At 47.1% G+C, this 12,357-nt stretch overlaps 1 protein-coding gene across 1 annotated transcript in view; it reads left to right on the top strand.

Annotated features, from left to right (window-relative positions):
* Positions 1-12,357, top strand: part of LOC121271332 (adhesion G protein-coupled receptor E1-like) — an 80,407-nt gene that overhangs the window by 55,568 nt on the left and 12,482 nt on the right. Inside the window, exons 10-14 of the mRNA XM_041177271.1 lie at positions 640-759; positions 3,509-3,684; positions 4,791-4,961; positions 6,381-6,584; positions 9,085-9,305. Of these exons, the coding sequence (XP_041033205.1) occupies positions 640-759; positions 3,509-3,684; positions 4,791-4,961; positions 6,381-6,584; positions 9,085-9,305 (892 nt within the window). The remainder of the gene's footprint in view (positions 1-639; positions 760-3,508; positions 3,685-4,790; positions 4,962-6,380; positions 6,585-9,084; positions 9,306-12,357) is intronic.

Below are 12,357 nucleotides of genomic sequence, written 5' to 3'. Positions count from 1 at the left end.
TGGCCATCCGATCATTTATCTCTTTAATTGACATAATATTTTTGATAACAATGGATTAAAACCAAAATCTACCCCCAAAAAAATGCCTCCTTGCTTTCACAACCTTGTCTGGCAGGCCTGCTCCTGTCTGCCCTGCGTCCAAACCTTCCCCAAATTATCCCGGTAAATCTCCCCGTGCGACTGGCCGGTATTACAGCCTTCCCGGGAATTGAACTGGCCATTTAAAGTTCATAACTTCACTATTCATTGCTACGCTGTCACTAAAACTTATCCCCCTTTTGGTGAAGGTTGCGAACACTCCAGGATTGGCCTGGAGTCTCCAGGAAGTGAAGAGGGGTCTCCCGGACCCTGCTGTGTACAATCCTGAAGGGAAGAAGTCATAGGGATGTAGAAAAAGCTTGTGTGTGGTTTTTTTGTTTTGTCATTTCCTTTGAAAACGGATATTTGGCTGACGGTCAAACATCATCCAATCGGCTAGCGAGTCTTTTTGCTTTCCAACTGGCGTAGGAAGGCAGTGCATCACAAGGATGGACGTGTTGGCCAACTAATGGCTGGAGAGTGGGGGCAAGCTATGGGGTGAAACCTCCAGGAATACATTGAATCATGACTGGCAACCCTACTTGGTCTTTGTTTTTATAGAAGTTCAAATGGAGGTGCTGCGAGGTCACAACATTTCAGATATGGAAACAACATCCCTCTCAGCGAAGGGAAACCAGATGGACATTCACTGGCGGGCGGTCACTGACGAAGAAGATTCCGGTAACCCTCTTTTTATCATCTCAAATATTTGCAACTGTGGCTGTGCCAAGGGTATTTATATTTTTTAGCCTAACTCACTCATGGGGGAAATTGGCAGGATTTGCCCACCTCACCCACTCTCTAATATTGGGTGAAATGTAAAATCCACTTAGCAGAGAGCACTGGAAGTGTCCCTGCAGTACTCAGTGAGCCCATGGATCACCTGCCCAGAGAGGTTAAGATTCACCCCCTGAAGTCCAAGTGGGGTTTGTAACTGTAGTAATGTCACAACACTTAGATTGTGAGCAAGGTGACAGTTTACTTTATTCATAGGATGTGGGCATCATTTGCCCTTGTTTATGTAAGAGTCACATGTAAACCAGACAGGGGGCCTGGATATTGGTAAATCAGATGAACTTTTATAACAACGATTTCATGGTCATTCATCAGACTTTAATACTAGATTTTAATTTATATTTCACCATCTACTGTAGTGGGATTTGAATCCAGTCCCCACAGCATTAACCACAGTCTCTAGAATGCTAGTCTAGTGACAGTGCCACTATGCTACAAACTCCCCACCTCTAGCTGCTCTCGACCTGAGTGGCTTATTTCAGAGGTAGGTTAAGAGTCAACCACATCGCTGTGGGTCTGGAGTCACATGTAGGCCAGACCGGGTAAGGATGGCAGATTTCCTTCCCTAAGGGGCATTAGTGAACCAGGTGGGTTTTTAATGACAATCGATGATTCATGGCCACCGTTACTGAGTCTAGCTTTATATTCCAGATTTATTATTAATTAATTGAATTTCAGTCACAGCAGCCACTCAGTAATTTGGCCGTTCAATTATTTATCTCTTTAATTGACATAATATTTTCAATAACAATGGATTAAAACCAAAATCTACCCCCCAAAAAGTGCCTCCTTTCTTTCACAACCCTGCCTGGCAGGCCTGCTCCTGTCTGCCCTGCGTCCAAACCTTCCCCAAATTGTCCCGGTAAATCTCCCCGTGCGACTGGCTGCTATTAGCACCTTCCTGGGAACTGAACTGGTCGTTTTAAAGTTCATGTTTGATTCGCACCAAGCCGGCTGGTTGATTTTAAGCAAACGGAGCGACATTGTGGAGCTTACCTGCAAAATGTGTTGCTTCCGTGGTTAACGCTGAGGAGATTCATTTCATCAGTTAATTGTGACATTGAGCCACATGGCTAAATGTGAACGACCGTTCACACGAAGGTCCCTCTGTCAAGAATTGTGGTGAATGACTAAGTAGTCGGTGTTTAGTGATGTTGGTTTAAGGAGCAATAGTAACCAGGATACTGGGGAGAGCTTCCTTGTTCTTCTTTGACATGGAATCTTTTACATAGAAAGAGAGGAAAACTTCCATTTAATGCTTTACAGCCGGCAGATTACTTCTGTCGTAATGTAAGGAATACAACAGCCTATTTGTGTGCAGCCCACTTAAAGGCCTCATTGCACCATTGCTGGTGTTAACCCAGCGATGGGCAGGGGCCTGGTCACCTGAGGAACGTGACAAGCAAAACCTAGGGGTTCCCCGTTCAACGGCACTCAGTGCCTGTTTGAGGGGCCCAGCGTCAGGAAGGGAGAGGCCCGCTGAGAAGCACCCGCATTGCTTTGGCAGCTGACCCTCTCTCCCCTCCCCCACCACGTTATATGTGGCCTGAGATCCAGTGACAGTCCTCAGCCTCAAGTGGGTGTAAATGGGCAGCAGTCACCCCTACCGCCTCCCATAATGGCGCTGCTGTTCAATGCAGCTTACGGCCTCTGATTGTTTGGCAGCTCTTGGCGGGCAGGTCTCCCCGACCCCCGCCCTCACCCCGGTGTCAATGGCCCCAGGGGAAGCCCCAATACTGGCCTGCCACGTGGCTAAGTGTCACATGATGTGGTAGGTCTTACCCTGTGGTAGGCACAGGCAACGTGAGGCTCTAGTCAGCTCTCCAGACAGTAGCTGAGAACCCCGTCACCTCCATAAGACTCCAGACAACACCTCTGACAATGTAGCACTCCCTCAGTACTGCACCTCAGTGCCTAGATCAAGCCCCACAATTAGGTTTCTTCCCATTACCTCTAACTTAGAGGTGGGAATGTTCAGCCACATCGACCCAACAGACCAAAAACAATTTTGCCCTTTGTCCGCCTCTAAATGTCCACAGTGGTACCGCCCACAATCTATGCCAGCGAGACATCGAAAAGAGCAGAGAAGGTATCAGGCAGGTTGGATGTCTTTCACTAGGGGCTGCCTGCATTAGATCCTGGGTATCACCAGGAGAGATGGCACCACCAACAAGGAAGTGCTACAGAGGACTGGTCATTGTGTCCACAAGCCAACCTGACGGAGAGACGACTGAGGCTGGCAGGACACGTGTTTTGTCTCCTGGACATATGCCCCACCAGAGTGGCAGTAGAATGGGCACCACCAGATGAAGAAAACGGGGCTGGTCAAAGAGGACTCGGCAAAGTATATTTAAGGCGGATCTCCCAGAGCTGGATACCACCTGGGCTGGAGCAAAAGAGATTGCGATAGACCGGGGCTGATGGCGGAGTCTTGCTGCCCATTGCCCCAGGCAGACTAGAGGAACCAAGTCTAAGTCTAAACTAGTCTTACCAAGTGCACATCCCAAACCATTTATGCGGACCTATGCCTTGACTAGGCCAGAATCACTAACAGGCCGCAGGGCTGGGGGAGGGAGCGATTGCTATAGAAACTGTGCAGCCGGGGTAGTGTTGACCGTTCACTTTACGCTGGCAGGCTTGGCTGGCGTGGCACTGATCGCCTTCTCTCAGATGGACTCCGTGCTTAATGGCTCCTTGGACCACGAAGAGGAGAATATGCGGCTGAACTCTCACGTGCTGACAATCGCCTCGACCCGTAAAAACAGACAGGCCCTCGTCGAACCCATCAACATCACGTTCCGAAACGAAAAGGTCAGTGAGGCGTTGCGTTGAGATACAGCACGTCTATAGAAAGAGGCCATTTGGCCCAAATCGTCTGCCTGGGCATTTATACCCCAACATGATCATCCTTCCTTCTATCAGCAGATTCTTCTTTTTGTTCCCCCCACCCCCTCTCATGTACTTATACAGCTTCCACCTAAACACATCTTTACCATTTGTCTCAATTATACCTTGTGGCAGCAAATTCCATTCTCAGGTTAAAGATACTTCTCCTGAATTCCCGATTGCGTTCATTAGTAACTAACCTTATTTTTATGGCCACGAGATTTGGTCTTCCTTAGGAGCGGCAAGACTTTCTCCATAGTTTAACACAGCTAGAGACTCGGTGAGCTTGGATGGCTGATGTGTGGTTCAGAATGACGCCACCAGTGGGGGTTCACTCCTGCCCTCCACAAAACAGACCTCCCTTTCTTGTTCCTTCCCACTCCTGCTTCCTTTCCCTAATCTCTGTGCCTACTTAAAACCTGTTACGTCTCACCTTCTTCCTGTTATGCCAGAAGGTCATAGAAACCAGAACCAGAACCAATCACAAAAACAGAAAATGCTGGACAAATTCAGCAGGCCTGAGAGCATCTGTGGAGAGAAAGACATAGTTAACGTTTCGAGTCCGTACTGAGTTTTTCCAGCATTTTCTGTTTTTGTTTCAGATTTCCAGCTTTTAACCAGAATTAATCACCCCTTTCCTCTGGCACAAAGAGAAACTCAACACATTACATGTACGGAGAGATCCATGTCCCTATTCAAAATGGGGTACACACACTCTCTCTCCGCTTAAACACACCCCACTTAACTAAGTTCCACCGTGGCATGGGCTTGCAGAACCAGGGCTTACCCAAGCATGTGCTGGGGATTCACCATTTAACCCCACACAAGAGCACTGGTTCTGCCCGTTTCACCAGGACCAGCTCACCCGAACAATCGAGAAAGGTTGCTGTGTTGTAACAGGCGCAAGGTGGAGTGGAGACATGCTGCTGGTGCTAAGGCAGTGTGCCTCCTTATGTAGGTGACTGAGCACTGAATTAGTCTGCTGAGTAAAATCTAAAAAGTGACGTTGACTTATTGTTCCCTTGATCTAGGAGAAGAAACCTCGAGTCCAAGTGGTCTGCATCGCCTTAAACCGCACGGGAGTTGGAAGCCATTGGTCCCGGCAGGGCTGCACTGTGATAAAGTCTAACATGACACACACCATTTGCAAGTGCTCACACCTAACCAGCTTCGCAGTGCTAATGGCATTGTATGAAACCCAGGTATAGTACACAGCAGGACATAAATGCTCTTTCACCCACTAAAGGCTGCACATTGCCAAGGTTTCTGATACAATCTGTTATTTTACTAATAAATTACCAATAGCATTGATCATAGTCTGCTAATAAGCATAAGTTCTGACGTATAGTTACACAAGATGGTGACAGAATTTGCAGATACTTGAGAAACTCACTGCACGTGCCACCTTCTGGCCAGAACATGTAACTACATTGTTACAGGCTACCGTTTACATACAAGATCTCCATTCTCAAAGTTTACATTGGCACTTTCAATGGCAAATGTTGGCAGAAAGGCATAACACAAATCATGAGAGCATAAAGTTAAGCTGGAAGTATTCACAGGTTTGTTAATAATGAGGTAAATGTTTAAGAAGTTGGAGCATGGTGTCAATATTGGTATCACTGATACAGGCGAGGCAGTATTTCCTCTTTTCAATATTCTGCCGTTGTCTGTTGAAGCTGCTGACTCTTCCACCAGTTTTTTTTAGGTATCAGCCACCCTACAGCGTGTTTCCCAAGCAACCAATCTTTATGCATGGTGTTAGACTGTGACGGCATGCTTCACTCTCTCTCTCAGTTTCCCCTGTGATTGCCCACCATTCCATCTCTTCCCAAGTTTCTTCTTGGCAATCCATTTCTATGGGACTGTTTCCAGTTTGTTACACTAATAAACACCATCCCCTCAAAGATCTCTCCTTCTCTGCCCATGTGGTCACTTGGTGTACCACAGGGCTTATCCTGCTTTCAAAAGCCTTTGAACAGCTCTCTGCTCTGGTGTCTTTGGCAGGAGCTTCTAACTTATTTCTTGCTTTTCCATGGTTTCTTCTCTACCCTTTGATCTGTAAGGTAATTCAAGGCGCATCAGTAGATAATTGATAAGTAAGGCTTTCCAACAATGAGGGTCATCACAATTGAGCCCAGGCATGTCCTTACCCAACAGTAACATTGAACAGCAGTGATGACTGGATAATGGGAAAGAGTGGAGACCGTGTTTGATCCCCACTTCTTAACTGGGTCACTGAGGTCCATTGTAGCCTCTCAACCACCTCCCAACTGAAATGAACCAGCTTAGCATAGATCAGAATGATCCTGGGATCTTTATGTCAGCGGACTCTGTACCCAGCATCTACTCACCAGATCACTGGATGAGTTCAGAGTATCTTATACCCTGGTGAAGATTCACAACCAGAGGTGAAAATGCTAGTCCTGAAATCCCTCCATTTCAGAACGGACTGGGAATCATCCTGTGTGGGTCAGACTGGCAAAACAATGGATTATAAGACATAAAACAAGGTGGACAAAATGGAAATGATCAGCTAGTTGAAGGCATTGGAGCTCTATATTGAAACATTCCATAGCTAACCGTTAGTTACAGTGGTCTTTCTCCACCTTCTCCTGCAGGATCCCTGGCATCTGTTGAACCTCAGCCTCATTTCGTACATTGGAATAGGCATCTCACTCGGGTGCCTCTTCATTTCATTTGTCACGTTCTTGATGTGTCGTGGAATTAGGAGCACCCGGACCACCATCCACACCCACCTGTGCTTGTGCCTGTTCTTAGCAGAGCTCTTGTTCCTCGTTGGCATTTCCCAAACCAGTAACAAGGTAAGCCATTGCTCAGTGTCAATGTCTTGTTTGAGTTGTAATATCTGTGAACGTCAGATCACCAGCAGAATATCTAACCCAGGCACCAAATACTATCATTCGTCATTGTCCACATTGAGTTCATGGAGGAAGACAGAGTGTAGTGGAATTTCGGTTTTTGCGGCTGTCAGTGATGCAAATTGCATTCAAAATTGCGATAGTTTTCCAAATAGAACTATAGAATGCCGTCGAACATGAAATTTTCCAAAAGGGTAGATAAGGGAGAGCCAATGGATGTTCCTTATATAGACTTACAGAAGGCATTTGATAAGGTTCCACTTAAGGGACTATTAACAAAAATGAAAGGAAATTAAATCGGAGGCAACCCATTGAGTTGGGTGAGAAATTGGTTATGGCAGGAGATAGAGAGTAGGGATAATGGATATGTATTCAAAGGGGCAGGATGCGGCTGATGGGGCACCACTTTCCTTTGCCGCACATGCATGGAGTTGATTCAGGTTTTGGTGAAATGAAGCCCATCTCCACCCCACACCATCTCCCCCCAGGTGGGAAAGGAGTTGGGTCACAACCCCGCACACACACACACACACTGTGATGTCGGGGCCCCATTATAAAGGTCGAGGGGAAACTTGAATTGAATGCCCCGAGATGTTTTGCTCATGGCGGGCAGGATTTGGAAGCCTGTGGAAACCGTGCCAGATGAGTCACTTTATAAATCTTGCGGGAAGGCTGCTGAGCGGTCAAGAACATTCTAACAGATAAATTTGAAAAGTATTTACCATTTCAGATGTGATTATTAGACTCTGTCTAATAAGTTAGACATCTTCTTAATGCAGTGCTGGATCACTGGGCTCTCTGCGCTGCAAAGGTAAATTATCCACTACATTGACCAGCACTGTATAAGTGTTATAGTTAAGTGCATTAGAGGAATTTTAAAATTGCAGAAGGTCCTCCAATGCATTCAAAACTTTTGAAAATCATGCTAGGAAACCCTGCTGTCATGATCTGAATGGTGATTTGATAGTCCAGACTGCAGAATGTTAGAAAAAAAACAAGCTATCTACTCCTAGACTCCTTTGAGTGACAGGCCATTTGCTGTAGCTTGGAACAAAAACCCAGCCATCTGTTCCTCCAATTTCAAAGAAATCCTTGTATTGAGCGCTAATAGTTTGACACATATGGGGCCATTATGAATGCTTGGCTGAGTTTCAAAAACTATTAATGGTCTGAGTACAGCTTGGGGTTGTTTACACAGTTATCCAGGAGACTGGAGCTTTGTTTTATTGACAGTTTTACAAGACTATAATTGGATAATCGGTCTTGGATGTGGTTTTTGAGTGGGTGCTTATTTATTTTCACAACCTCCTGATCACTTAAGAGGATTGAACTAAAGTGTTTATTCACTGAAGCATGAATGTCTGTGCGTTTGATTAACAGTTTTAGGATTTTGTAAGTGGTTCAATTTTTTAAAGTTCATTTCGAAAACTTTCCATTGCTGTTACTTGGCTCATGATGTCCGTGCCTAGTAGATACTGGGTGAGTGAATATGGAGGATACATAGGTGCAGAGGGGGGACATGAGGGGAATGGGGGCATCGAGGGGGAAAGGGGGTATAGGGCAATGGATGGGGAATGGGGGTATTTGGGGGCATGGAGGGGGCATGTAGGTGAGGGTGTTGATGGGACTAAGAGGCCTAACTACCAGGTAGAGGACTGGGCTGATGCCCCAGAGAGCCACAGCCGGCTTTCTAACCAGCCCCCTCGGCATTTGCCCACCTCCATCACTGCCTCAGGCCTGCCTAGTGAGATGGCAAACCTGATTATTGCCAACCCACATCCTGTGGGGATGAAAATTCTGTGGGAGGAGGTGAGGCGCTTGGGATCGCGAATTTGAGAAGCAGCCTCACTCACGTTTCCCAAAGCATAGGGACGATCCAGCCCATGGTGTCTGTGCTGGGGCTTGAGATTTTCCTGTACTTTTAAACAGCTCAGAAGCAGAAATAGAGAGACGCATATCTGAGTTAAGTGGCACAGTAAATAGTTTAGATGAGAGAAGGAGATGGCAAAAGGACATTGATAGATTAAGTGAATTGGCAAAACCGTGGCAGATAGAGTTCAATGTGGCAGAGCGTGAGGTCATCCAATTTGGACTTTAAAGAGATCTAAGTATTTCCTAAAGGGCAATTAAGAAAGCATGGATCAGCAGAGAGAATTAGGGGCCCAAGATACAGATCAGCAAGAACCTAATTGAATAGTGCAACAGAATTAAGGAGCTGAATGATCTCCTCCCGTGAAATGAATAACATAGAAGGGATGATGAAGCACCATGCTAATGGAATCTTCTGAGATTGGGGATGAGTTCCTCATTGTAGCCAATCTAACCCAAACCCACTGCTGACGTGCGAGTGGGTGACTCCATCCCACCTCACTGGAAGGCTTCCTTCTCTGTTGGTGAGGACACTCATAGAACACTCAATACTCATGGCATTGTTCTCTCTCAGGTTGTCTGTGCAATCATCGCTGGGTTTCTGCATTACTTCTTCCTGACTGTGTTTGCCTGGATGTGTCTGGAGGGGATACAGCTCTACCTCATGGTGGTGAAAGTTTTCAATGCAGGCTGCCTTGGAAAGCGACACATGCTCCCATTTGGCTACGGGCTTCCTCTCCTGATTGTGGGGATCTCGGCCGCTGTGGATAGAAAGGGCTACGGAACAACCAAACAGTACGTACCACAGTCCCGGCTTTTCAATAGATCCTTCAGGAACAAGGGTTAAGCAAAAGTTGACACAATGCTTGTCCCATTTGTGATTATCTCATCATTTCCTGTCCGAATTTTCCCTCCTTCCTTTCCTAGACCACAATAACAGTACAAACTTCACCAGTGCAGATTCTAGAATTAGCATAAAAACTGCTTGATAAAGTCCATATTAACTTTTGAAGAACCAGAAAACCATACAGTTATTTTTGTCACAATAATTCACAAAACCCAGGGGAATGAGGGGGTGTGATTGGAAAGAGCTCCCCCAATCTTCCTTCAGCATTCCCTCCTACCATCTCTCCACTAAAATCCTGTAACAGCCTCTGATTTCCCCAATTCATTATACCTGGTGTCACATCTTGGCCCTGATCAGACCCCGAAAGATGCACTGATGGACTCAATGGAAGACGCTAACACAAAGGCTCCATGGGAACTGCCCAGGAAGTTTCAACTTCCAATGGGCAATCTCCCTGCGTCTGGAACCTTCCGAAACTCCGAGTTAGAGTCAGACACTTCGGATGGTTCTGACTCACTTGGAAGAATAGATGTCCAGGACAAGTTAGGAAGATTAAAACCACTTCTAACTCCTGGATGACTATACCACTGATCCCCCCCTCCCCTCCACTGGACCTCCCAACTACCCCACCCCCAAGTACCCGACGACACTCTGAACCTCTGACTACCTGCCCCACCCCATTCCCTGAGCACCCCCCTTGACCACCAGACTGCCCCCTGACCACTCCCCAATCACCCATCTATTCCCCTGAGCCCCAGACTACCCCCGCCACCCCAGGCCGCTCCCCACGCCCTGTCAACCCTGACTACCCTCCCGACACTGCCACGACCCCCTCAGCTTGCCATCCTCCCCGCTCACCCACTTAGCTTACACAGTTACTGTCTCTCCGTACCTCATCGAAGTGTTTTCTTGGACGCTTTGGCTTAGCGGAATTTGGCAGCTCGTGCTGGAAAAGGGGAGAGTGGCTTGGCCTTCCCTGATACTCCCACATCACAAAGGAAGTACTCCCGGAGCAGGCACGCTCCACATTTCTCAGGCGGTCCGGTTCTGAAGTCCGGGCGAGAAACGTGGAGCTCCACTGCGAAGTAGGTAAATGGGAGCAGGGTGGCAATCCTCAATTGGCACTCCTCAGAAGGTTCAGCCCCTGGGGTCTATGTGGAGCAGCAGGGAAGCAGAGGAGAGAAACACTGCAGAAGGGATAAGCAGCACAGATGTTAAAGCTACATCAGCAAAGAGTCAAACATTGGGCCTTAACTTCATTGGACCCGCACTTTGACATTCAGCCAGATTTAATTGAAGCTACCGACACTTGTCTTTATCAATCGAGACATAGATCACAAAAGTAGGGAGGTCATGTTGGAGTTGTATAGAACCTTGGTGAGGCCACAGCTGGAGTACTGTGTGCAGTTCTGGTCACCACATTATAGGAAGGATGTGATTGCACTGCAGGGGGTGCAGAGGAGATTCACCAGGATGTTGCCTGGGATGAAACATTTAAGTTATGAAGAGAGTTTGGATAGACTTGGGTTGTTTTCGTTGGAGCAGAGAAGACTGAGGGGCGACCTGATCAAGGTGTACAAGATTATGAGGGGCATGGACAAGGTGGATAGGGAGCAGCTGTTCCCCTTAGTTGAAGGGTCAGTCACAAGGGGGCATAAGCTCAAGGTGAGGGGCAGGAGGTTTAGGGAAAAAGCCTTCTTACCCAGAGGGTGGTGATGGTCTGGAATGCGCTGCCTGGGAGGGTGGTGGAGGCGGGTTGCCTCACATCCTTTAAAAAGTACCTGGATGAGCACTTGGCACATCATAACATTCAAGTCTATGGGCCAAGTGGTGGTAAATGGGGTTAGGTAGGTAGGTCAGGTGTTTCTCACGTGTTGGTGCAGACTCGATGGGCCGAAGGGCCTCTTCTGCCCTGTGAGATTCTGAGGAGCAGCTCACGGGCGGACTGGCGCCCGACACGATCAGACGCAACAGAACGCAGGAAGACGTCGGGCGAGCATCCCGATGTTATCCTGCACGCGCCCAGTCTCCAGGTTGGCAGGCGCCCGTGGCAGTCAGAGACATGCCCGCCATCAATTAAAAGGCCACTTAAGGCCATTAGAAACCCAATCGAAGCCAATTTTACATTGTCCAGGCGATTTCGCGCTCATCACGTACCAGGCTGGCAGCCCACATGTTGCAAAACCTCATCCAAGGGATTAGAGAATTTGTTTCAACTTGTGGTCGGTGGGGTGGGGGAGGGGCCGTTGCCTATATTGCAGCAACAAATGAAATTCTAAGTAACCCAATGGAGGCAAAAACCCTGTGGAACATCCTGACAACACGATAAAGCTCTAAAGAAATGCTAGTTCTTTTTTTAGCTAAATTCTTAGGCTGCCAAATTCCTGCTGTAATCTTTTTGGAATCCCTCTCTTTTTATGACCTTCAAAAACTTTGGAAAGCTCCATAAAAGTAACAGAGCAGGAAGGTCTGTTCCACTGAAGTGTATTTATAGGTCTTGGCAGCTTAATCAAACATCCTTGTTACTGATTAGAATCAGTCTCTGCTTCTCAACCACAATGAAAAGTACTCTAGCCTATTGTCCAACCCTCTCTTCCTGCCCTACTGTTCACCTCTTTCACCAGACAAATTGGGTTTATTTTTAGTTTGTTATAAGGGGTGGGTAATAGCAAAATCATTGCCCATCACTATTTACCCTATAAATCCAATAGGGAATCCCAAAGAAACTCCCCTACCCAGGGAATGGTGAAAATGTGGCAGTTGCTACCACAGGGAATGGTTGAGGTGAATAGCACAGATGCATTTAAGAGGAAGCTGAATAAACACGTGAGGGCGATAGGACCAGAGGAATATGCTGGTAGGGTTAGGAGGAAGCAGGTATGGAGAACAAATACAAGCATCGACCTTGAGGGCCAAATGGCCTGTTCCTATGCTGCACACTCTACATAAGGTGATAGTGGGTAACTATAAGGAGCAGAGAGTCCAAGTTTGGTTCTTTAA

The sequence above is a fragment of the Carcharodon carcharias genome, chromosome 30 (assembly GCF_017639515.1).
Source record: "Carcharodon carcharias isolate sCarCar2 chromosome 30, sCarCar2.pri, whole genome shotgun sequence".
In the NCBI taxonomy this organism is placed as follows: domain Eukaryota; kingdom Metazoa; phylum Chordata; class Chondrichthyes; order Lamniformes; family Lamnidae; genus Carcharodon; species Carcharodon carcharias.
Note: the sequence above shows the minus strand (reverse complement) of the source record. Positions and strands in the feature narration are given on the sequence as shown.